Source organism: Protopterus annectens, chromosome 10.part0 (genome assembly GCF_019279795.1).
Source record: "Protopterus annectens isolate FY-2018-M chromosome 10.part0, PAN1.0, whole genome shotgun sequence".
Lineage (NCBI taxonomy): Eukaryota > Metazoa > Chordata > Ceratodontiformes > Protopteridae > Protopterus > Protopterus annectens.
In genome coordinates this window covers 1625210183-1625236114 of record NC_056744.1, presented here as the reverse complement: position 1 = coordinate 1625236114, position 25932 = coordinate 1625210183, and the positions used below count along the sequence as shown (strand labels likewise).

The 25932-nt window shown below is 44.0% G+C and overlaps 1 protein-coding gene across 3 annotated transcripts in view; it reads left to right on the top strand.

The window, feature by feature from the left end:
- LOC122813803 overlaps positions 1-25932 on the top strand; it is a 1224970-nt gene that overhangs the window by 835229 nt on the left and 363809 nt on the right. For all 3 annotated transcript variants that reach the window (XM_044086326.1, XM_044086324.1, XM_044086325.1), the window contains 2 exons: positions 24643-24720; positions 24823-24900. In XM_044086326.1, the coding sequence (XP_043942261.1) occupies positions 24643-24720; positions 24823-24900 (156 nt within the window). The remainder of the gene's footprint in view (positions 1-24642; positions 24721-24822; positions 24901-25932) is intronic.

The window sequence follows — 25932 nt, the reverse complement described above, 5'->3', positions numbered from 1 at the left end:
GAAGAGATTTTTCAGAAGTGGGGCCTTCCTTGCTGCGACCTTTTCGCTACACCTCAAAACAGCAAATGCCCAGACCTCTTCTCTCTCTTCCTCCTTCCAGGCCATCCCCCCAGAGACGTTCTAACCCAAGATTGGCCTTGGGGACTTCTTTATGCCTTTCCCCCTTTTCCGCTGATACCTCAGCTAATTCAGAAAGCAACCGCCTTGAGAGCCAAGTTGATTCTCATTGCCCCTTATTGGCCTCGACAGATATGGTTTCCGTTCCTACATCATTACCTCTTGGTACAGCCATGGCATCTGGACCCTGTTCCAGATCTTCTGACCCACCAGTCATGTCAACTGCACCAATCCATACCTTCTCTCAACCTCACTACTTGGTTGCTCCACTTCCATCCTTAGCCAGGCTTCCTATGATTTCTAATCCTGTACGGGATATCATAGTAGCTTCCCTAAAATCTTCTACCAGAAAGATTTACACTAGTAAATGGCGACGTTTCTCTTTCTGGGCAAAAGCTAGTAACATAGACCCCGATACTGCTCCAATTCATTCGGTATTGGACTTCCTAGCTGACATTTTTCATTCAGGATCCTCTTCTTCCACAGTGAAAGTTCAACTGGCAGCCATTTCAAATTTTCATATTGGCTTTTTGGACCACAACATTATGTCACATAAACTTTGCAAGGCATTCCTTCGAGGTATCTTTTTATTGAAACCTCCGATTAGAGACCCCCCACCACACTGGGATCTAAATTTAATTTTAACATCCTTGATTCTTCCCCTGTTCGAACCTGCAGCTGCCTGTTCTTTGAAATTGCTTTCTTGGAAGACACTTTTCCTAGTTGCCATTACTTCTGCCAGGAGAGTATCTGAGCTTCATGCTTTCTGTATTCGCCCTCCCTATCTAATATTCCACAAAGACAGGGTATCTAAGGACTAATCCGTCTTTCTTACCAAAGGTGGCATCGCAGACGAACCTAAATCAATCCATTGATCTTCCGGTATTTTTCCCGAATTATTCTGATAGAGCGGAACAAAAGTTACATTATCTCGATGTTCACCGCCAGCTCAGATATTATCTGGACAAGACTAAAATTTTTAGGAAATCTGATCAACTATTTCTATCCTATGCAGAGAACAGGAAAGGCCTTCCAGTTTCTAAGGTAACTTTATCTAGATGGCTGTCTTCTGTGATCACTTACATTTATCAGCTCAGAGGCAAAGAGTTGATTTCTAACCCAAAAGCCCATTCTACCAGAGCTCTAGCTACATCTACAGCTTTTCAAGCTAGACTTCCAATAGACACTATTTGTGCAGCAGCCACATGGGCCTCTCCTCATACCTTTGTTTCACATTACAAATTAGATTTGGCCTCCAGAGACAGAGCGAATTTTGGTTCCACCGTTCTCAAGAGTCTGCTCCATTGAGCCACCCAGGATAGAGATGCTAGGGACGCGGTCCCATCCAGCAAGAATGAAGGCGAGATTGACAACTTAACATTTAGAAGTTATGTACCTACCATAACGTTCCATGTTAGTTGTCTTCTCTCGCCTTCTTTCTTGCGTCCCTCCCTCCATCCCCCTAGCCTGGTCAGACCGGGAAGATTATGCATTTTCTATTAAGAGGTTATTACCTTTTTCTAGCTGTTCAACTTCTAGTGTCACTAGATTACGTTGATCCTTTCTAGAGGGTTATGATGTTATTTAGTGTTGTTATTTTTCTTCCTCCTCTTCAGTTGGAAGAAAATATTGCTATTTCTTTAGCTACCAAATGAGATCTGGGTAGTCTCCGCCTTGCATCATGGGATATAGGGTTGCCTCGAGCTGGTAAAATTAGCTCTCGAGCTTAGCAAGTGCCGAGTGGGAGCCGAGGATCGGCTCCAAATCCATCCAGCAAGAAAGAAGGCGAGAGAAGACAACTAACATGGAACGTTATGGTAGGTACATAACTTCTAATTTTGTTTTCGTAGCTAGCTTTTGAGGATCTTATAAGGGATCTCAGCTTCTTGCTGAGGCTGACCGGGGAGCTCCTACACTCATGGGATTTTATTCTCTTTTGCAGCAGTTTCTTCCTTCTGTTGTACAGTTTGTTTATGGCAGGGGACCATCAGATTGGCTTCCTTTTTTTGGAGGATAGCATCTTGGTTCTGTTTGGGATAGCACTATCCATGCAGTTGTGTAAGTGCTTATAGAGTGCATTTGTGTAGGCTTCAGCAGTTGTAACTGTATTGTCCATCTGCATGGGTGTCATGACGTTCACCACTTCTGTCTTAAAAAGCATAACGTTGGCTTTGGAGAAATTTTTTACCATGGTTTCCTTAATGGGGGGTGGAGGCTGGATATGGATATCAAGGGTGATTAGCTTATGGTCGGATAGGACCAACGAGGAGTTGACTTCAGGTGTGGAACACCGGTCAGTCATGTTGGTAATGACTAGGTCTAGGATATTGTTGCCCCTGGTGGGGGTGTGATTAAGTTGATCCAGGGCATTGGAGTTTATGAATTCCAGAAAACGTTGAGCTAAGGAGTTGGTACACGTTTTCCCAGTTAATGGTGGGGTAGTTGAAGTTACCCATTATTAGGGTGTTTGGTTGAACCCTAATATTTTCCAGTACATCAAGAAAAGAGGAGTGGGAATCTTGGGGCATGGTGGGGGATCTGTAGCAAGCTACAATTTGGATTACAGTTTTGCCCAGAGTTAGTTGCACTTGGATAACCTCGGATGCATTATGCTGAGCAACTACCCTGGAGGTGTGGATATCCTTAATGAATATGGGCACACCTCCGCTTTTGGTGTTTCAGTCCAGGTTACATGACCGAAAAGTGTGGTATGAGTTATAATCTGGTAGTGCAGGGGTGCTCTCTGGAACCTTGAGCCAGGTCTCAGTCACTGCACAGATATTGATGTTCTCCATTTTAAGGAGTGCCTCGAGTGAGTGCATTTTGAGATTTAGACTTCTAGCACTGAGTAACATTACCCTCAGTTTTTGCTTGCCTGTTCCTGTTACGGTGGTGAATTTGTTATTTGAACCTTGCTAAAAAGGCATTATAGGGGCAGCAAGAGCCTTAGCCAGTATCCAGAATCCCAGGGGCGACAGGTGCAGGCCATCTGTGGCAAAGCATCGTGGTCTGTCGACCATGTCATCCCAAGCAGACATATACTGGATCCCCTTAGAATGACATCAGGAGCTTAGCCAATTGTTGAAGTCAATCATTTTGTCCTTGTACTGCGGTATCATTCGGGGCGATGGCAGAATGCTACTCAGGGCTAGGGTTATACCTGCCTGAGCTACAAGAATGGAGAGCTCTCCCATGTCTCTTTTCATGTAGTCCAGGGAGGTTCGTCTCAAGTCATTCACACCAACATGGACAATGACAGAGTCATATTTGTACTTGTTGTGGAGTGATGTGGCGGATTCTGGCACCCGACAGGCAGCTGACAGTAACCTTCTCCTTGTTTAGCCTGGTGAGTGGGACATCAGTGTGCCTGACTATAGAGTCACCTATGACTAGTGTGTTGGGTACGTTGTTTTGCCTTATTGGCTGTGGTTGAGTGGCACACTGAGTTTGTGGGCTATGTGTCATTTGGGTTGTGTTGGGAGATGGAATTTGCTTGCGTTTCTGCTTTGGAGGTCTCTGTTACTTAGACAGATTATTATTGAGAGCCTCCGCAAATGTTTTTGTGTTACCATGTCTGGATTTTGGTGTTATAGATTTAGTGAGCCTATGTGATGAGTGTGGTATGGTGCAAATGTTTACCTTCTCCTCATGACTGTCAAGTTCAGTCTTGGTTGGAGAGTGCTTTACCTCCAGTTTGGCTAGATAAGTGCATCTCTCACAGGTTGTAGTGCTGGGTGGTTGGAGGAGAGGGTTGTCTGTGTACATGAGGCAATTTCTACATTTCCTCAAGATGCCCATATTCATCAGATAGACAGGAGAGAACACTGGGAGCTGACCCTTGGACATGCCAGAATAAAAAAAAACTATTTTCCTCTAGGTAAGTGAGGAAAGTGAGTACAAGAGCTGTTTTTCTCTAAGCAAGTGAGAAAAGTAAGTACAAAAACTGTTTTCCTTTAGGTAATGAGGAAGACTGAGTGCTATAATAATTAGTAGCTTATTTAGTGCTTACAAATTCTAAACAAGTGCTGAGCATGAATAAGCAAATTTAAGTGCTAAAACTAAGAATCTGTGTCTGCACTAGACGAGTTACAGGACCGAAACAAGTGCAAATGCAGGCTTTCAAATCAGAAAGTTGAGAGAGATGGGAGAGATTGCCCAAACGGCCATTAACTACAATTTCTGGGCCAGAACCACTCCTTATGTGGTAGACAGGTTACCTAGTGCTTACCACTCCCACTGATAAGCTAGAAGGCTTCCCTCCAACACAGAAAGGCTTGGGGGGCTCAGAAGCTTACATACAGTCCTGGATACAGCAAATCTGTATCTGGAACACTAGTTACAGGAAAGGTAAGAAACAGGCTTACAGTTTTTTTTTTTTTTTTACAGAAAAGTAGCAAAAACAGTAGTAAAAACAATTCACATGCAGTGCAAGCTAGCACACTTGAATATGTAGCAATATTAGACCAAACACAGTTTAAAAAATGCAATTAAATTAAAAAGGACTAAAAGCAAGTGCAGAAAGAGTTTATTAGGTAGATTGTGGTAAAGAGATGGTACTGGGGGAGTCTCCCAGATCAAATCTACAGTGGGGCAGGCAACTGCAAGAGCCACCAAATTTAAACTACAAACCAAAAATAGGGAGGGCGGGTGGAACAAAACAGTTTCAACAGATATCTAAGCAACAACTAACAGTACAAACTCTAAAACCAAAAAAATATACTCAGCTCTGTATATTTGCAGATCAGTCTCTCAGAGCAGGGAGACAACAGTTTCAACAGAGATCTAAGCAACAATTAACAAACTCTATAACCAAAAAAATATACTCAGCTCTGTATATTTGCAGATAGTCTGGAAGGCAGTGTCTCAGAACACAGGTTCCAGCAATTAAATACAGGCTGTTACTAACAGGTCAAATTTTATGCAAGATTCTTTTTAGTGCCAAAGAAGACAGGGGACCTAAGACCAGTTTGGGTTATCGACAGTGTGAATCACTTTGCAAAATATTCAAAGTTCCGCATGGTCATAGTGCAGTCCATCCTACCACTGTTGCGGAAGGACGATTGGATGTGCTCCATGGGACCTCCAGGACGCATACTATTTTATCAAAATACACAGGTGCTGAAGGAGATGGCTGCACTTCTGGCTGGAGGCAGTGCACTTTGGTCTTACCACAGCCCCCAGACTGTTCACCGAATGTATGGCAGTGGTTGCAGCTCACCTGACCCTGCACAGGTTCCGAGTATTTCTTTATCTAGATGACTGCTCCTATCTGCTTCCACCAGGTATCCACTAATTCAAGCCAGGAACTACTTACTCTACCTATATCTCCAACTAAGCATTACTGTAAACTACAACAAATCACAGCCATACCCGATGCAATCTCTGGAATTCACTGGTGCCTATCTAGATATGCAAACAGAAATAGGATCTCTACTGTAGACAAGAGTGGACACTTTACGAAAACAAGCATTGCACATTGTTACTCTTCATTCACCTCCAGTCAAATTAATCTTACAACTACTGGAGTTGATGGCAGCTTTGATAGTATTGGTACCTTTGGTTCGCGTTCACATGAGGGCACTACACTGGACTCAAGTGGTACAGTGGTAAATAAGATACCATTCACTGACAGCACTTATTTGTATCATGAAAGTCTGCAGGCATCACAGAGTGTGGTGGGTTGATACAGTAGAAGTTGTATGGGGCCACCGTTTTACTCTAACCATGCTCAAAGCCACACTGACTACAGACGCCTCCCAACTAGTGTTGGGGGGGGGGCGTTATTTGGGAAGGAAAGTCCAAGGCACATAGTTCCAAACAGAGGCCAGTGTTCACGTAAACATCCTAGAAATGCAGTCCTGTTAGGGTTGCAGGTGTTTCAAGATGTTCTCCCTCTAGGGATAATTTTTATTCATACAGACAACATGTCTGTGGTCTGGTTCATCAGCAAACGGGGGGGGGGGGGGACTCAATCCTACCCACTATGTCAGGAGTGAACGAGAGTTTGGCAATTACCCTTCTTCTTGGCAATACATATTCCGGGGAAAACCAGAGTGCTAGCAGAGAAACTGAGCAGGTCCATCTCCCTTCCTCATGACTGGGCTTTTGATCAATCAGTGGCATTAGTGATATTTTGTCAGTAGGTTCAGGCATGCTGCAACTTCTTTGCTTCTCCCATCAATACCAAGTGCAACAGGTACTTTGCTCTGATCCCCCGAGGAGTCACCAAGAGACTCTCTAGTTCATGTTTGGCCCCCAGGTCTGTTAAATGCCTTCCCACAATCTCCTTTCATCCCCAAGTTTATTCAGACAGTATTACAGAGGAAGAGCAAGGTTATCCGTATTGTCCCATTCTGGCTTGTCAGGTGTAGTTTCCCTTCCTTTGGCCTTACCTAGTTAACCCTTACTGGGTGATGGATCCTACTCAAGACCCTCTGCCTCTACTGGACATGCAATCTCTTAAGCTGACTGCATGGTTTCTCCACTTCCAGTAATGGCTAGAAACTCCAGGCTTTCTTTCCCCCGTTCACCACATTCTTATGTCACCCTAGAAAGCCTCTACCAGAAAGATTTACAAGAGCATGGAGAAAAGATTTTCTGTCTGAGCCCAACAGAGACATCTTAGACCTCTTTTCAGTACCAGTTCCAGATATTTTTGATTTCCTGGCCTCCATTTTAAATAATGGGGCTACTTGTTTGACAGTTAAGATACAACTGGTTACAATTTCAAGTTTTCACTTAGCCGAAAATAATTCTTATTTAGCTTCTTTGAAATTGTGCAAAGCCTTTCTTAAGGGCATTTTGCTTCTTTGGCCACCTATTAAGGACCCTATACTTCTCTGGGATCTTACATTTGTCCTTCGGGCCTTAACTCATACACCCATCAAGCCTGCAGCCAGGGCAGAATTTAAGTATTTATTCTGGAAAACCCTTTTCCTGGTCGCCATTACATTGACTAGTTGGGTATCAGAGTTCCGTACACTGTCTTCCCAGCCACCTTATTTAATTTTTCATAAAGAAAGAGTATCCCTTTGGACTAACTTTTCCTTCCTGCCTAAAGTGGTGTCAGAAGCTAACCTTAACCAGTCAATTAACCTATCAGTCTTCTTCCCAAATTTTTCTAACAAGGGGGAAATACATGGTTCATTTATTACATGTACACAGACAACCCGGATTTTACATTCTCAGAACTAAAGACGAAAAGAAGTCAGAACAACTGTTTGCCTCCTTTTCCAAGTCTAAATTGGGTAAAACAGTGTCAAAAATAACCCTGTCCAGATGGATCACTGATTATATTCTATTCTTTTGGTAAAGGATTATCATTACTGAAATATCCTAAAGCTCACTCCACCAAAGCTATGGCTGCATAATCTGCTTTTTGCTCAAAAGCATCCATAGATGTCATTTGTGCAGCTGCTACATGGTCCAGTGCTCTTATCTTTATAGCTCATTACAAGTTAGACATTTTATCTAGGAATATGGCATATTTTGGCTTCACTATACTTTAGAATATCCTTCCTTGAGGACCACCCCTGAGCACTCTAACTGGGGACTGTGTCCCATCAGTTGAGGAACACACAAAAATTACAACATCAGATATAGTTATGTAGTCACCATCACTCTGCATCTGCATTGTCTCTTTTCGTCCTTCCTCAACTTCCCATCCTCCAGTCCTTTGTCCTTTCTGATTATCTCAAGTATGCCCTGAGGGATATTCTGCCATAGTCTTGCTATGTGGGCTCCAGAACTCTCTTCTCAGTTTTTCTTCACCCTTTCTACTCTTTAGTAATACCTTTACTTTTTTGTCTCAGAAATTGTTAGTGACTCATATTACTTTGTCATGTTATGGTTAATTGAATAGAGGGCAAACTCGATCTGAGGTAACTAAGGAGAAGAGAGGGATTATAGGTAAGGGGAGGAGCTTGAGCTACAGAACCTAAAGTCTGTCAGAGTAGTTAAGGACAAATCTGATGTTGGATCCGAGACCCATCAGTTGAGGAAGGTCGAAAACAGACAACACAGATGCCGAGTTATGGTGAGTACATAACTATAAATGTTATGTTGTCCCATCTCTCCTTCATTCTTGCTGGTTGGGTTCGCAACCGAGCATTGGTTCTGACTTGGCCTATTAAGAAAGCTAGAGAGCTTCCACTGGCTCAAGGCTATACCCTATTCCATCATGCTTAGGGAACATTACCCAGATCTCATTTGCCGCTAAACTAGATCGGGTGCTTCTCACTAGGCTCAGACTAAGTGAAAATCATTTTTCAATTTTATTCTGTTTTCAATAATAATTTTTAGATAAATATTGTTCTTGTAGTTAGTTACAGTGTTTTAGGTCTCACCTTGTGGTGAATTACTAGTTTTTTCGCTTATTGTGTTTTTTTGTGGCTGGCCGTCGCTTTCGTTAGGCCTACAGCTCCTCACCTATCCCGTTTTCACTAAAAACTTTCTATTATCTTTGATGAACCCGGTTTAGTCAGAGGGTTCGCCTTTTTTTTTCCTTGCTCATTTAAATTAGAGGGTTCCCCTTCTACTTGCTTCCCCTTCCTAAAGAGGTTTTTGTTGTTTAAATTATAGAAGTCTCCTCTGGCTAGAGGAGATCATCATTGTAGTTAGAGACCTCTCCTCTAGCTTTTTTCTCATCCCTGTGTGACTGTTGAAGAAAAGAAAAAAGTGAAGTATAAGATATATATTTACAGTTACTCTTTACTAGTTTACTGTGTTAAATAGTTTGGATAGTTTTTTCATAGTTATCCATGTTATTGTTATTAATCTAATTTCCTGGACAGTGTTTGTTGTTATTGTTGCTTACTATTATGTACAAGAAAGGAAAAGAAGTGAAGCAGTCAGGCTTCAAAAAAGTGTGATTCCTCTTCACAAAAAATGTCATTAACTGACGGGCACACTAGTTGTGTCTACTGTTTGGGTGCAGTATACCTTCAAGATTCATGCTCCATTTGTCACAATTTTAGTTCTAGGGTCCTGCAGGAATGCAAAAACAAGCTCATACTCAGGGGATTGCTTAAAGTTCCTTTTTCTGAGGCAATAGAAGGGCAACAGACCTCCTCTAAATCTTCTCAATCCCCAAAATCGGATAAGTTAATCAAAAGAGCGTCTTCTTCGGCTCCTACTTCTGAGCCAGTAAAAAAGCTAGCAAAAGACACGACTTCAGACTCGAAGGCGTTCGGGCCTGAAAAGACAACTCCTTTGGTTCCACCAGTTTCTTTGGAACCAACTATGAGCCATAGGTGGAGCTTGTCCCCAACCTTGGAGCCGGTCTCTTTAGTTCCACAGTCACCTATTTTGCAGTTGGTGGCTAGAAGCATCAAATCCTCGACCCCGTCCTCTCAATCCTCCAGGAGTCTGTCAGACAACGACATGGGGCGGGTGGTCAGGAGGTTGCTTTGGACTCTGGCTCTGGCCAAGATCCTTTTGAGTCCAGCCCAGAAGGAATTGGAACTGGCAACTGCCACTGCCCCTTCTTGTATTCCTCCTCTGACCCGAGTTGTCTCGGAGCTGGAGTGCTTGAATGTGTTTGTGGTGGAACAGTCGGGTCCAAGACCTACCCCAGGTTTTTCTGTCCCAACTTCCACTCCGACCTCTTCGATGCCATCTTCTGTTGAAGGGTCTGAGAGCTGATGCTCTCCCGTCAGGTCCTGGGAGGAGAGTCGGATCAGCCTTTGTTGGATTCAAAAAAGCCTCTCGGGGCATCGGCGCGGGTGAGCTCGGCACCTACATTGGCCTCAGAGCCCACCTGCTTGGTACGAAAGGAGTCTCCTGGTTCTTCGGAGCCGGAGGCTCCCTCAGGCCTAGGTCGTGGTGCCTTCGATGTCATGAGGAGTGTGCTGTCACCTCTGATGGCTATATTCTTGGATCCAAGCACTCTTCCCCCAAAACTGCCAGTGTCTGCCTCTCTACCATTCCTCCCTCCCAGGCGTAGAGAACTGATGCCCCTTTGGGTGAGTCACTGTCTTCTGAAACCTCCCCAGAGGACCCCTCCGGAGAGGTCCCACAGAAGAGAACATGTAAGAGGAAACATCTAGACTCCCTGAGGATGTCTCCTTCTCAGACATCCTAGAGATCATGAAAGAGAGAAGTGGCTGTTAGACCCTTACCCCTTCTGAGGATGAGTCCGTATACCTGGAAGCATTTTGTTCTTGAACCTCCACCTCTTGGTTGTCTCCGCCCTTCGACAAGATCCTCAATGTTGTTAGTCGAAAGGCATGGGGCTCTCCAGAATCCGTGGAACCTGTTCCGATAAGGGCCCAACAAATTCGTAACTGCACCATCAGACAAAGATTTCTTAACCAAAGGTGTCCCAGTAGAAGCTATGGTGGTGGCAGCAGCCACTAAAAAGGAGTTAGCTGAGACTTCTTCATCTGTCTATCTGCCAAATAAGGAGTCTGGAACGATGGACAGGTATGGAAAGTGTACGTTCTCGTCAGCGGCCTTTACACTCAGGTCGCTGAACTATTTGACCAGTTTTACCAGACTTCAGTGGGATCTCCTAAAGGAGCTAGGTAATACCCTCCAAGATTCCACAGCTGGAGGGGGTTCCAGACAAGGTGACCACCCAGCTTGCTAGCTTAAATTCAGTAGTCAGTTCTTATGCAGCTCATTTCTTATGCAACCAGTGGTGCAAGTAGGACAGCTGGTACAGGAATCGCTCTGAGGAGGCATTCTTGGATGTGCCTTTGCGAGTTTGCTGAGCCCTTCAAGTCTTATTTCACTATCGCCCCTTTTGATGGCTCGTCCTTGTTCAGGCCAAAAGTTAAAGAGACTCTCACCAGGTGTGAACAAGAAGGCAAAACTCTGTCTGCCGAGGGAGTATGTTTTTCCCTCCCTACCAGGCCTTATCCCAAAGGCCAGAAGGGTGGGAAAATGTGGTTCCATAAATCCCAAAGGGCTTCGCCAGACACACGTGATGAATCTTCCCGCAGGGGCAGAGGAAGAAATAACAATGGAAGATGCCGACCTCGCAGTAGAGGGGGTCCGCAAAATCAGGGTGACAGAGATACGCTCTCTGGCAGACTCTTCCAGCGCTCCTGATAAGAGGCCCGCCTGTCCACCTCTGGAGGCAGTCAGGGGCAGACTATCACTGTACCTAAAAGTCTGGCTAAACATCACTCAAGACAAATGGGTACAGTCAATAATATCCAGGGGATACAACATACCCTTCTCCACCCCACCCCCACAAAGAAGATCAATCCCAGACATTCCACCCTGTCAAAGGGATCAAGCAACCGTAGAGATACATAGGTTGCTAAGAAAAAAGTAATCCAAGAAGTCCCCAGAGACCAAATCAGATCCAGAATTTACTCAAGGTTCTCTTTAGTTCCAAAGAAAACAGGGGACTGGAGACCCATCTTGGATCTCAGCAGGCTGAACAAGTCTGTTAAAAAATCAAAGTTCCGGATGGTGACACTGCATTCTATACTCCCTTTTCTAGGACAAGACAATTGGATGTGCTCAATCAATCTTCAGGATGTGTACTACCATATAAAAATGGACAGGGGATCCAGGAGACATCTACGCTTCCGGCTGGGAGTCAGTCATTACCAATTCCAAGCTCTGCCGTTTGATCTCACTACAGCCCCCAGGGTGTTTACCAAATGCATGGCAGTAGTCACGGCTCACTTGAGGTGTCTAGGATTCCGGGTGTTCCATACTTAGATGACTGGCTCCTGACTGCCACCACCAAGCATCTACTAACCAAAGCAAGAGACACCACCATTCATCTTTGTTCGGAACTGGGCATTACCATAAATTTCGAAAAATCTGCCTTGTTGCCATCACAGCATATTACATTTATAGGAGCAGACTTAAGCACAGAAGACATGGTAGCAAAACTGCCTGAAGACAGGGTACAGACACTGTGCCATCAAGTGTCCATCTTGCTCTTGAAAAAGAAAGTATAGGCGAAATTTGTTCTAAAGTTCTGAGGCACCATGGCAGCTGCTATAACATTAGCACCTCTGGTATGTCTATACATGAGAGTCCTACAGTGGTTACTCTTCGCTCAGTGGTCTATGCAGGAGCTACCCATAGCCCACAAGATCTTCATTACAGACTCCTGCAAGAAAGACCTATGCTGATGGTTTCATTCCACGCAGGTAACTCTAGGCAGGCTGTTCACTCTCCCTCAACCAGTAGCCACAGTGACCATGGACGCTTCCCAGATAGGGTTGGGGGGCATTATCTGGGAAAGACCACCCAAGGAACTTGGCAGGAACACAAGTACCGCTTGCACATCAATGTCCTAGAGATGAGAGCTGTGCTTCTGGCATTTCAGGCATTCCAGAACTCTCTTCCACCAAGCACGATTGCAATACAGGCAGACAATATGTCGGTAGTGTGGTATATCAACAAACAAGGTGGAACCAGATACTACCCCCTGTGTCGAGAGGTTCAAAGAGTATGGCAATGGGCAATCTCTTCTCAATGTTTTCTGATTGCAGCGCATATTCTAGGGAAATCCAACTTGATAGTGGACAAACTGAGCAGATCAATTCTAATGCCTCACAAGTGGTCCCTAAAACAGGAAATTGTGAACCATATTTTTCGCAAGTGGGGCCAGCCTTGCTGCAACCTTTTTGCCATGTCCATGAACCCCAATTCAGCAGCTACCTTGCCCTAATCCCCCCCTCCGGGGGAGTCACCAAGGGGTGCACTCGTTCATGATTGGCCCCTAGGACTCATTTCTGTCTTTCCCCCGTTTCCACTAATCCCCAAAGTTCTACAGAAAGCCAAATCGTTGAGTTGCAGGTTAATACTCATCTCTCCATACTGGCCTCATCAAATCTGGTTTCCTTTCCTATGGCCCCATCTTGGAAAAGAGCCATGGATTCTGGACCCAGTACCAGATCTGACTCATCAGTCAGGAATGCTCCATCCTTCTATCCAAACCCTCAAACTGACAGCTTGGCTACTCCACTTCCAATCTTAGCCAGGCTTCCAGACATATCCCCTGCAGTGAGACACATTCTAGTTTCATCTCATAAGACAACAACTAGAAAGCTTTATGCTAGCAAATGGAAAAGATTTTCTCATTGGGCTTCCAAGAATCACACAGACCCCTTCACAGCCCCCATAAGTACAACTTTAGATTTCTTAGCAGAAATTTTTAATGAAGGTGCAGCAGCAGCTACCATATGAATACAATTAGCCGCCATATCTAGCTACCACATAGGAGACATGGGGTCAAAAATAATGTCTCACAGATTGTGCAAAGCTTTCCTGAGAGGTACATTTTTACTAAGGCCTCCAATAAGGGAACCACCCCTCCTTGGGACCTCAGTTTGGTACTGACTACTCTGATTCTCCCACCATTCGAACCATCTTCCTCTTGCCAACTAAAATTTCTAACCTGGAAAACAGTCTTTTTTGTAGTCATTACTTCAGCTAGGAGGGTTTCAGAACTTTAAGCTCTGTCCATATGTCCCTATTTAGTTTTTCACAAAGACAGAGTCTCTCTTAGAACAAATCCTTCATTCCTTCCCAAAGTATGTTCTGAGACCAGTTTGAATCAGTCCATAGACCTGCCTGTTTTCTTTCCAAACTATGACAACCACACATAATGTAAGCTACACCAGTTGGATGTCCACAGGCAGTTACGCTTCTACTTGCATAGAACAAAGGAATTTAGAAAATCTGACCAGTTATTTGTCTCCTTCTCAGATAACAGGAACGGTGCGCCAATATCAAAAGTTACCTTGTCAAAATGGCTTACTGACACTATTACCTACTCATATAATTCTCAGCATAAACAACTGCCAGGAGAGATTAGAGGCCACTCAACAAGAGCTATGTCAACTTCGGCTGCCTTTCAGGCCATATTACCTATGGACTCAATCTGTGCTGCAGCCATATGGGTCAAACCTCATACCTTTATCATTCATTACAAAGTAGACGTGGCCTCCTGGAACAGGACTTCCTTTGGTTCCACTGTTCTGAAGAGTTTTTCAGCCACCCAAGAAAGAAGGTGCTAGGGATGCTGTCCCAACCAGCAAGAATGAAGGCTGGATGGGACAACATAACGTTAAGAAGTTATGTACTCACCATAACGTTCCCTGTTTGTTGTCCATAATCTCACCTTCGTTCTTACGTACCACCTTCCTTCCCCCTGCCTTCGCTCCTGGAGGATCAAGAGGAATTTTTTATTGGTTGTGAATTGTGTTTTCTGCTTCCCTTCTTGTCTCATGAAAAATAGGCTAATAATTATTACCACTGGGATTTTGTATATGATTTCAATGTGTGTTAGTAATTTGCAAACAAGATCTTTGTAATCTTCCCTACGCATGATGGGATAGGGTATAGCCTCAAGCCAGTGGAAGCTCTCGAGCTTTAGTAATAAGCCAAGTTGGAACCGATGCTTGGTTCCGAACCCAACCACAAGAATGAAGGCGAGTTTATGGACAACAAGCATGGAACGTTATGGTGAGTACATAACTTCTTATTTTTCTTACACAATTGTACTTTTGCAAAGAGATAATTCAGATTTGGGAAATGAGTCTAGAACACAGTCTCCACCTGATAACAACTCATGACCCTAGAAGAAATCCATCTTCAGAAATTGTTAGAACCAATGCTTTAGGTGTTAGGACCTCTAGGCACATAGAACTTTTCAGGTTCTTTCCATTTCTCTCCTTTCCATTTATTCAGCATCCCCATCTCCATTTTTTCCCACCAAGAAAAGCATTTGGTACTGAAAGAAATGATCCCAGTCTGCATTTTGGATTTTTTAGTGAACCTGTCTATCTTTGGGTGGATGAGTATATTTTTTTCTGTTCATTTATTTCTTTGCGTTTACTATTGTCATGAGCAATTTTTTCTTTGCTTCTACCAATCCTCTTTCCATTTTTATCTTTTCATTCATTTGGTAGGCTAAGCCCCATCATTTCTTTTCATATTACATCCTCCTTTTCTTCAGGTTTGCATATAGCTGACAAATTCCAACAACTGAAACATCTAGTGCCATTTTTTAAGACTGCAGCATGGCACAGTACAGTGCTCAGTTTGTGTCATGATTAGTAACATTGCCAAGAGTCAAAGGATGAAGATTATAAAGAATTTTTATCTAGCAAAGAAACTTTCAGCCATCCTGGATGAGGAGCATCATACTGTTCGGTTCTTTACATCACTGTTGCTGTAGCCATAACATATGGGATATATCCTACCAAAAATACTGTAAATCCAGCCAATCTTCAAAATTTTAAGCTCCTTCCTCGTGTGCAGTATTTCCTTTCTTAGCTTGAAAATGCATGTTAGTATAAATGGGAAATACATATGCATTAAAACTTAGAACTTTCTTGCTGTTTGTCTATATATGCAGACTCTTGTCAGCTTCGTGTCTGATGTAACTGTATGGTCAGCTTCAGCACATTGTCTTTAGGCAGATAAATACCCCGTTTGGGACTCTTCCTTTTCTAATGAAATTTTCTCAAAATGTTTTCTTATGTTTATCAGAAAAGAAAATTGCAAATGTTAGCACCAAATTTCTCCAGACCATCTCTCTCTCTCTCTCTCTCTCTCTCTACTTCTCCAGTGCTGGCTAGTGTGTTTTTTTCAGAGGCAGCTATGGGCTAGAACTTTCATACTTTTAAACAGTCTTTTCATCTGGCAGAGTCATTTGGGAAAGGAGAACCAAGGATTATTTTATTTAAGGGTGAGGATGGTATCCACTAGGTTTTTGTGAGAGAAGCTGGCGGAGGCTCACTCATGGAGGTCAAACCTATGGCTTCTTCACCAAAGAGCATGCATCTGGATACTCCCAAAAAGCATACATAGAAAATTAAGCATATGTCCCTCCTTCTACTCCTTCCTCTCAGAATAGGAACAGGGAAGATTAATATAATTTTGCTCGAGGGCTGTTTGAAGGTATTCAGTCTTTTCAATCCTCTTCTTTCACTTGTGCACCTTTTAAGAGGAATAGAGTTCCTTATTCTTGTTTCTCAGATTTCTTCCACCACTGGATGTGAATCTGAGGCAGAGGACACATTATCCACTGATGCCTCTAATGAGGAAATCTCCATTTGTAACACAGTACCAAAAATGTAAAATGTTTTCATTTGGTAGAGTAGTGAAGTTTCTGACTCCATGAAAAGGTGCTCTGACTTACTGAATATGGACACACTCTAAGCTGAATGCTATACTTCCTGTTTTGGAAGCTTTAGAGGATGTCTTCTTCACTCTTTCTACATTCCAGACTGTCAGCCTTCAGCACCTAAAAAGTCAGACAGTTTCAGTAGGGTCCCAGATTCACATAAGTAGCTTTACAAAAATCCCTCTACTGAACCTGCCATTATTTTTTTGGATGCAAACAAGGGGACTAGAACTCTCTTATCTTCTAATCCAGTTCATGTCAGTAAAGATAGAACTGGATTTCATATAAATGAGAAGAGTATGTATACTTCTTCCATATTAGCCTTTAGAACAAATGATTGCCAAGCTTATACGTCCAGATTTCTGTTATCTGTCTTAACTAAGATAGCACAATCTTTAACCAATTTACCAAACTCTTGCTTAAAATTTAACATCATAGAAATGCTTAACAATGCTTAACTCTGAATCTGAGGTGACTAAGCATGCAATTAAATATGGCTATGATGCAGTGGATGCTGTTTTCCATAGCTGCTATTCCTATGCCATTGATAAGAAGGCATGCTTGGATTAGACTTCAGACCTTCTCAGATGATGTCAGTTTGAGACTTTTAAATGGTCCTGTGGACAAGGACTTTTTATTTCTCAACTCTTCTGCTGAATTTATTTTAACAAATTAGAAGAGAGAGAGAGAGAGAACTGTTGCATGGAGTTAAGCAGTCATTCAGCTCTGACTGTAATATTCCACTGTATGCATATAATGTATATTCATACCATCGTGAGTGGCAGCAGTTCACTACTGTAACTGGTTAGTACACTTGAGGGCATGCAGGAAGGGAAACTTAACAATTCTTCCCTCTGCTACTGCATATATTCTGTGTACCAAAACATAGAATGCTTATTTGATAAGAAGAAGAAAGAACAGTAAGAAAGAAGTCAGGAATGTAAAGTGAAGGAAAAGTGGTGATGCCCGTAATCTATTCCCAGGCAAACTCATGAAAGACAATTTTTTCATTTGGTCAGTAAAAAGAATGAGGCATGTAGAAGGGGTTGGGTAAAAGGGAAGAGCCATCTACAAAGTAATCACCTGTAGCAGTTGATAAGACTGTATACACTTCTGGATATTCTTGTACTGACATTTGGTAAGCAGAATTTGTTGGATAACAGCAAACATACATCCTCTCATATACATGGCAACAGGTTGTACTGTGATGCAGATTTATGTTTACATATACAAAGAAATGCAAAAGAAAACTGCATCTTATCAACTGACTAACGTCTTGCAAGGTACACAGTTAATATCCTGCTTTCTAGCTGCGACCCCTAACCGTGAAAAGCCGAAAGTCAAACAACTGTCCATGTCTTAGGACTCTGATGTAGTTGCTAGTTTGAATGTTCAAGAGGAAGTAAGTAACTATGTCAGGGTGTTGGCCACATCAGTAGAAAATAATTCACTAAATGTCAACACAACTAAAAGAACTTGATGAAATTCAGCTCCATGAATGCAAAAAAAAAAAAAAAGTCTTGGACATTCTGAGGGTTTTGTGCCCAGCATTCTTAAACTTAACTCTAAGGCAGTATGGCAGAGAAAACAAAAATACTAAATTTGTCATATAGGTAGATTCTTCCTGCTCCTCCATTGCTGTTCATCTAGGAAAATAAATGTTTGCCTGACAGATTGTTGATTTGGAATCTTAATTTGTGAAAATCAGTAGTCCAAGAAATGCAGGTTTGTCCAAAAACATTAAGACAACTAACCACTAGCCCAGTATTATAGGTTCATAGGTTCATACTAGGCTATCTGCCCTGGGGCATTTATAAGCCTAGCCCGATTGTGTTTGGCTTACGCCACCCCTTGATTTGAGTATACTGTGCCCTTTTTAAAGTTTAGATATTAAGTTGTCCATCTCGCCTTCATTCTTGCTGGATGGGTTCGGAGCCGATCCTCGGCTCCGACTCGGCCACTCTAAAAGCTCGAGAGCCAGTTCCACCGGCTCGAGGCTCCCCTATATCCCACAATGCTAGGCGGTAACTCCTCAGATCTCGTTTGCCGCTATAGCGATCGAGGTGCTTTTCAACCGGCTCGTCAGGTTAGTTTTAAGAAAACTAGTTGTTATCTTAGATAGACCCCCTTTTAAGTTAGTTTTCTTCATAATTTTATAAATTAGGTAATTTCCTTCCATTCCTAGTTCAATTTTTCCCCTTTTTTTCCTAAACTCACTAGAGTTCTTCCCTTGGGCTTTAGGCCCAGTCCCTCCCTTCCTAGTAGTTGGAGTGACTGTGTTTTTGTAGGGATTTAATTTTTCTAAATTACTTATAATTTAATTTAATTTTTAATAAGTGTAATCGGTGTGTGTGTGTGTGAGTGTGTGGTTACACTTTTTTCTTCTTTAGACATGTCTAAGGAATCAAAGGTCTCAGGCTTTAAGAAGTGTGACTCGTGCTGTCAGAAGATGTCTCTGACATACGGTCACACTTCTTGTGTATACTGCCTGGGACCTTTGCACCTGCAGGACTCTTGTGCTGTTTGCCATGGCTTCAGCCCTAGAGTCCTGCAGGAGCGTAAAAATAAGCTCATTCTAAGGGGCTTATTGAAGCCTGAGGGTCCCCCGACTCAATCCTCGGGGAAACCCTCGAAGCCTCCCAGACCTTCGGCTCCGGTCTCTGAGTCGTCTTCTGGGGCTCCGAAGGCTGTTCGAACATCGGCTCCAGCCGGAGCCGATGACTCTCGAACTCATGCCCCTACTATTTCCTCGGCTCCGGCCAGAGCCGAGGAAGACATCGCTGAGTCGGCTCTGATCAAATTGTCGGAACCGACCTCCAGAAACGGTCCCGATCACCATCTATCGGCTCCGTTCATTCGGCTCCAGCATCACCATTGCTGTCTGAACGGAGCCATAGATCTCACTGCTCTAGGTCATCGAGACTATCAGATCATGACCTTCAGAGGGTAGTGAGTCGACTTCTTAAGTCCGAGGCACTGGCCCAGATGCTTCAAAGTCCGACTCAACAGTCGAGGACTATTCCCATTACTCAGAATGTTCCTCCTCTGACTCCTTTGAGTTCGGAGCCGGGGCGGCTCGGACCCGAGACTGTGGTGGCGTCGGAACTGATACCGTTGTCTTCAGTGCCGTCGTCTGCTCCGATGTCTTCCTTGGAAGAATCTCGGCGCCGGACTTCCCTCGTCGGCTCCGAGGGGGTGAGTGGCATCGGACCCTTGTCCGACCCTGCTCTCCCTCTCGGTGCTTCGGCGCTGGTGAGTTTGGCTCCGACATCGGCCTCGGAGCCATCACTGTCGGTGCCGGGGGAGGTTTTCAGCTTTTCGGAGCGGAGACCTCTGGCTCTGCCTGACAGGGGTGCCTTCGAGGTCATGAGGAGCGTGTTAGAACCTGGTTCAACTCCACAGTCGGCTCCGTCTGCCCCTCCCTCCATGGTGCCTCCGGTGATTTCTGCTCACTCTCTCATCCCGGACCGTAGAGAGCCAGCTCAAGTATCCCCAGTGGGGCTCTCCTCCTCTTCCGAGGCCTCTCCTGACCTGGTAGGAGAGCCCCCTGGGAAGAGGCAGTGCAAGAGGAAGCACATTGACTCCCCTGAGTCTGTCACCTCTGACACTGATTTAGAGGATTCTGAAGGTTCCCCTCATTCCCCCTCTGAAGATGTCTCCTTTGCAGACATCCTCGAAATCTTAAAACAGAGGGGGAATTGGCCAGCCCTCAACCCTTCAGAGGATGAATCGGTGTATCTTGAGGCGTTTGGCTCTTGCCCTTCCACCTCCTGGGTGTCCCCTCCCTTTGACCCCCTCATGCAAGTGGTGGCAAAGAAGGCCTGGACAGCTCCTGACTCAATGGAACCCAGCCCCAGGAGACCATCAAAATTTATCACTGCCCCCAAGGACAAAGAATTTTTAACCAAAGGCGTCTCTGTTGATGCTATGGTGGTGGCTGCGGCCACCAAGAAGGAGTTAGCTGATCCTTCGGTGCCTGTTCATCCTCCTAACAAGGAGTCTAGGTCTATGGACAGGTACGGGAAGCGGATGTTCTCGTCAGCGACCTTTACTATGCGCTCGCTGAATTACCTGTGTCATTTCACTTGTCTTCAGAGGGATTTGCTCAAGGAAGCGAGCGAAATGTTAAAGGACCCAACAGCTGCGGGTTTTCAGGATAGGATGAACTCTCAGCTGGCGACCCTTAATTCTATAACTAACTCCTCCATGCGCCTCCTTTCATATGCGGCGGATGGAGCGAGTAGAGCGGCAGGTACAGGTGTGGCCTTGCGTCGGCACGCCTGGATGCAGCTATGTAACTTTGCGGACCCTTTCAAGGCGTCCTTCACTAACTCCCCTTTTGATGGATCATCCCTCTTTGGTCCTCAAGTGAAGGAAACCCTGACTAGGTGCGAGACTGATGGCAAAACTCTCTCTGCCGTCGGAGTCCATTTTTCTACTCCTTCTAGGCCTTACCCCAAAGGCCAGAAGGGGGGAAAGATGTGGTTCCGCAAACAATCTCAGGGAGATTTGCCTGACACACAGAGTCAATTCCCCTCTAGAGGCAGAGGGGGGAACAATAATGGTAGACGCCGTCCTAGAGGCAGAGGGGGCCCGCAGAATCAGGGCAGTCGAGAAACCTTTTCCGACAAGCCCTTTCAACATCCCTGAGGTGTTGCCCGACTGTCCACCTTCGGAGGCAGTCGGGGGAAGATTATCTCTGTACCCAGAAGCCTGGTTATCCCTAACTCAAGACAAGTGGGTACAGTCTATCATTTCCGAAGGCTACAGAATCCCATTCTTTTTCATTCCAAAGCAATCCAAATAATCTCTTCCAGACATTCCACCCAGTTAAAGGAAGCAAGCAGCACTAGAAATTTCAAAGCTGCTTGCAAAAAGAGCCATTCAACCAGTTCCAGCAGACCAACAAGAATCCGGAATCTACTCCAAATTCGTTTTGGTTCCAAAGAAAACAGGGGACTGGAGACCCATTTTGGATCTCAGCAACTTGAACAAGTTTGTCAAGAAAACAAAGTTCCGGATGGTCACGCTGCAGTCCATTCTACCCCTTTTGGGGCGGGACAACTGGATGTGCTCAATAGATCTCCAGGATGCGTACTATCACATCAGAATGAGTCGACGCTCCAGGAGATTCCTCCACTTCAGGCTGGGAACCAGTCATTTCCAATTCAGGGCCCTGCCCTTTGGACTCACTACAGCCCCCCGAGTGTTTACCAAATGCATGGCAGTGGTCGCCTCTCATCTGAGACGACAAGGATTCCAGGTGTTTCCGTATTTAGACGACTGGCTCCTTACAGCCCCCACCAAGCATCTTTTGCTTCTTGCCAGAGACTACACTTTTCACACATGTCAGACACTAGGCATTTCAATAAATTACGAAAAGTCTGTCTTGTCGCCTTGTCGTGCTATTACCTTCATAGGCGCAAATCTAGACACAGTCAACATGTCAGCCAGACTCACAGAGCAGAGAATAGCAGACATACACAGACAGGTCTCTCTTGTCTTGCAGAGCAACAAAGTCAAAGCCAGATCGATCCTGAAGGTCTTAGGGATTATGGCGGCAGCCATCCCTCTTCTACCATTAGCTCACTTCCATATGAGAATCTTACAATGGATGCTCTTCACACAATGGTCTTTCCAACGACTTCCAATGTCCCATCCTATTCGGATAACACAATTGTGCAAGAATCATCTCTCTTGGTGGATCACATCTCCCCAGCTCCACCTAGGGAGACCTTTCGTCCCTTCCCCTCCGGTTGCTACAGTGACAACGGACGCCTCCCTGATCGGGTGGGGGGGGGCATTACCAGGGCAGGACGGTCCAAGGCATGTGGCAACCTTTCGAGTGCCACTTGCACATAAATGTCCTAGAGATGAGAGCAGTGCTTCTAGCGTTGCAAGCCTTACAAGACTCTCTTCCCAAGGGAACTATAGCAATTCAGACAGACAATATGTCTGTAGTGTGGTACATCAACAAACAAGGCAGAACCAGATCTTACCCCCTATGTCGAGAGGCACTCAGACTGTGGCAATGGGCGATTTCTTCTCAGCGGTTTCTGTTAGCAACGCACATTCCCAGGAAGTCCAATGTGATTGCAGACAAATTGAGCAGAGCTATTCTCATGCCTCACGAGTGGTCTCTGAAGAATTCAGTGTTGGAGAAAGTTTTTCGAAAGTGGGGCCGGCCTTGCTGCGACCTTTTCGCTACTCCCCAAAACAGCAAGTGCGACGATTTTTTCACCCTCTTTCCCCAACCAGGCCACCCCAGCAGAGACGCTCTAGTACACGATTGGCCCCGGGGACTTCTGTATGCTTTTCCTCCCTTCCCACTGATATCTCAGCTAATACAGAAAGCCATCGCTCAGAAAGCTTCCATGATCCTCATTGCCCCTTACTGGCCTCGACAGGTTTGGTTCCCATTTCTCCACTGTTATCTGTTGGAGCAACCTTGGCATCTGGACCCAGTTCCAGACCTCTTGACCCATCAGTCGGGTCAGTTGCACCACTCCCTCCCTTCTCTGAACCTCACAGCATGGTTCCTCCAATTCCAACTCTAGCCAGGCTTCCTCTAATATCTCACTCAGTTCGAGATATTTTGATAGCCTCTCATAAATCTTCCACTCGGAAGATTTATCATAGTAAGCGGAAACGTTTTTCCTGTTGGGCGCAGTCAAAGAATATAGATCCTTTCACTGTTTCCATTCAATCAGTTTTAGACTTTCTAGCCGAACTTTTCCACTCAGGTTCGTCTCCGTCTACCATCAAAGTTCAATTGGCAGCAATATCGAACTTTCATGTTGGAGTCTCAGAGTCCTCCATTATGTCTCACAAACTCTGCAAAGCCTTTTTAAAGAGAGTTTTTCTCCTCAAACCACCTATCAGGGATCCTCCTCCTCAATGGGATCTCAACTTGGCTCTAGCGTCCTTAATTCTTTCCCCCTTTGAACCTGCGGCTTCATGTTCAATGAAGTTACTATCTTGGAAAACACTCTTTTTAGTAGCTATCACTTCAGCTAGAAGAGTCTCTGAACTCCATGCTCTGTGTAGTCGACCCCCTTATCTTTTGTTTCATAAGGATAGGGTGTCCTTACGTACTAACCCGTTCTTTTTGCCTAAGGTAGCTTCACTGGCAAATTTGAATCAAACCATTGATCTTCCTGTGTTCTTCCCTAATTATTCGAACAGGTCAGAACAAAAATTACATTGCTTAGACGTTCATCGCCAACTTAGGTACTATTTAGACAGGACCAAACAATTCAGGAAGTCTGATCAACTGTTTGTTTCTTATGCAGAAGGTAGAATGGGCCTTCCAGTTTCTAAAGTATCTCTCTAGATGGCTTACTTCGTTTATTACCCTTGTGTATGAGATCAGACATCAACAGTTGCCATCCAAACCCAGGGCTCATTCAACTAGAGCTTTAGCCACATCTATAGCTTTCCAAGATAGGCTGCCTATTGATTCGATTTGTTCTGCAGCTACTTGGGCTTCTCCCCATACCTTCATTTCTCATTATAAGTTGGACTTGGCCTCTAGGGACCGAGCCAACTTTGGTTCCACTGTACTCAAGAGTCTGTCCCGATAGGCCACCCGGGACAAGGTGCTAGGGACGCGGTCCCATCCAGCAAGAATGAAGGCGAGATGGACAACTTAACATTTAGAAGTTATGTACCTACCATAACGTTCCATGTTAGTTGTCTTCTTCTGGCCTTCTTTCTTGCGTCCCACCCTCCTTCCCCCTAGCCTGGACAGACCTAGAGGAGTTTGTTTTGTTCCTTTTATGGAATTTCCTTGCTGGGCTTAGCTTTCAAACGAGATCTGATGAGTTACCGCCTAGCATTGTGGGGATATAGGGGAGCCTCGAGCCGGTGGAACTAGCTCTCGAGCTTTTAGAGTGGCCGAGTCGGAGCCGAGGATCGGCTCTGAACCCATCCAGCAAGAAAGAAGGCGAGAAGAAGACAACTAACATGGAACGTTATGGTAGGTACATAACTTCTAATTTACTGTGCCTCTGTCTAATAGTGACACGGAAGTAATCCCTGGGACAAACCTACGATCCCCCATCCACTCATCAAGATTCTTCTTGAAGAGAGTCAGTGAGGTGCTCTGCCTAACATGAATTGGAATTCTATTCCAGAGTAGTAGTTAGTTAGTAGTATTAGTAACCTAAAACAGTACAGAGTGCCACAGCTCATCCATTTGCTTAACTATTTGTGAAATTCTGACCTTTTTAAGCAGCCATTTACCCTTCTTTTCATTTGTGTAACAGACATTTGTAAAAGCAGAAATATATGGGCAGAAGCAGCGGAACATCCAGCTGGGTGATTTGTGTAGTTGATGGTAATTCTCCATAGGGGTGTGAACATAAATAAACTGATCCTGTTTTTTTTTTTTTTTTTTTTTTTTTTTTTTTTGTAATCAGGATGATGATGTTACAGATGAAGTGGAGGGAAGACCCAGGAAAGAAATGTTTGGAAAAAGCACATCGTATCACAAGCAGGTAGATGGTATAGCAGCTTATCTAGATCCGTAAGCATCACCAGTGCTGTAGTCTCATTACTTTTAGCAATAGTGTAGGGACATGTGATTTTTTGTGTTTCAGAATAATGACAGCACAGATGAAGAGAAGGAAAAGCCCAGGAAAGAAAGGTTGAGAAGAAGCTCATCACATCACAAACAGGTAGGTGTTGTATCATTTTATCCATAGCCTTAGAGATGATGATAATGTGCTGGTTATAAAAGGTCTTACCAGTACTATAGTGTAAATCATCTGGCATAACTGACTACATACAGTAATACAGAAGCATAAGTGCTGACAATAGTTAAGTGCACACAATTCCACCATGTTCTTTGACACACTGTATATTTGGTCTAGATCTCATTGTCACCATTGCAACTTCAATGTCACTTTTAGTGAGCTTGAGTGAGTGAGGGTATAATTCAGCATTTTTTTAAGATGACATTTTAGACATATTCTAGCACCATTCCCCTACCCATTCCTACCCATTATCCAACTTCCTTTTTAAAACTCCCATAGATCCACTATATCTTATCACACATTACTTACCAGCTCACCACCACCTACTCACCACTGTCCCATCTATACCCACTAACTCTCCCCTAGACTATGTTAAAAACCTTTCCCTTTAAAATGTTAATGAATCTCATATGAGCTTGTCTATATTCTCCTCCTTTGACAAACTGGCTAGTATTTTTTATTTTTTCCTTTCTTGTCTTGTCTTCACTACATCTTCAAGATCTACTTAACATACTATATGAACAACAATCATATGTTACTACCTGCTATATTTTTAATTGTATGTCTAAACCACTATGTTTATGTAAATATCTTATACAATCATAGGTTATTATCTTCTCTATTTTATAACTGTATGTCTAAACCACAATGCTTATATAAATACCTTATGTTAGTATGTTAGCAGTCGTTGTGCACCTTTTCTCCCCCGGGCCTCTGCTGAAAACTGACAACTCTGTCCAGTCATACCTCCACGGTAAACAAATGTAAAATAAAATAAGTAAATAAATAAATAAGTTGATTTTTTTCTTCTCTTTTTGTCTACAGAACATTCTAAAAGCCTAATGCTTCTTTCTGATTGTTATTGCTGATTTTCTTATCTGTTTTCATCCATATTCTTCCCTCTCTTATTCCCTTTCTGTCCTTTGTTGCAAATATATATATAATTTGTCTTTT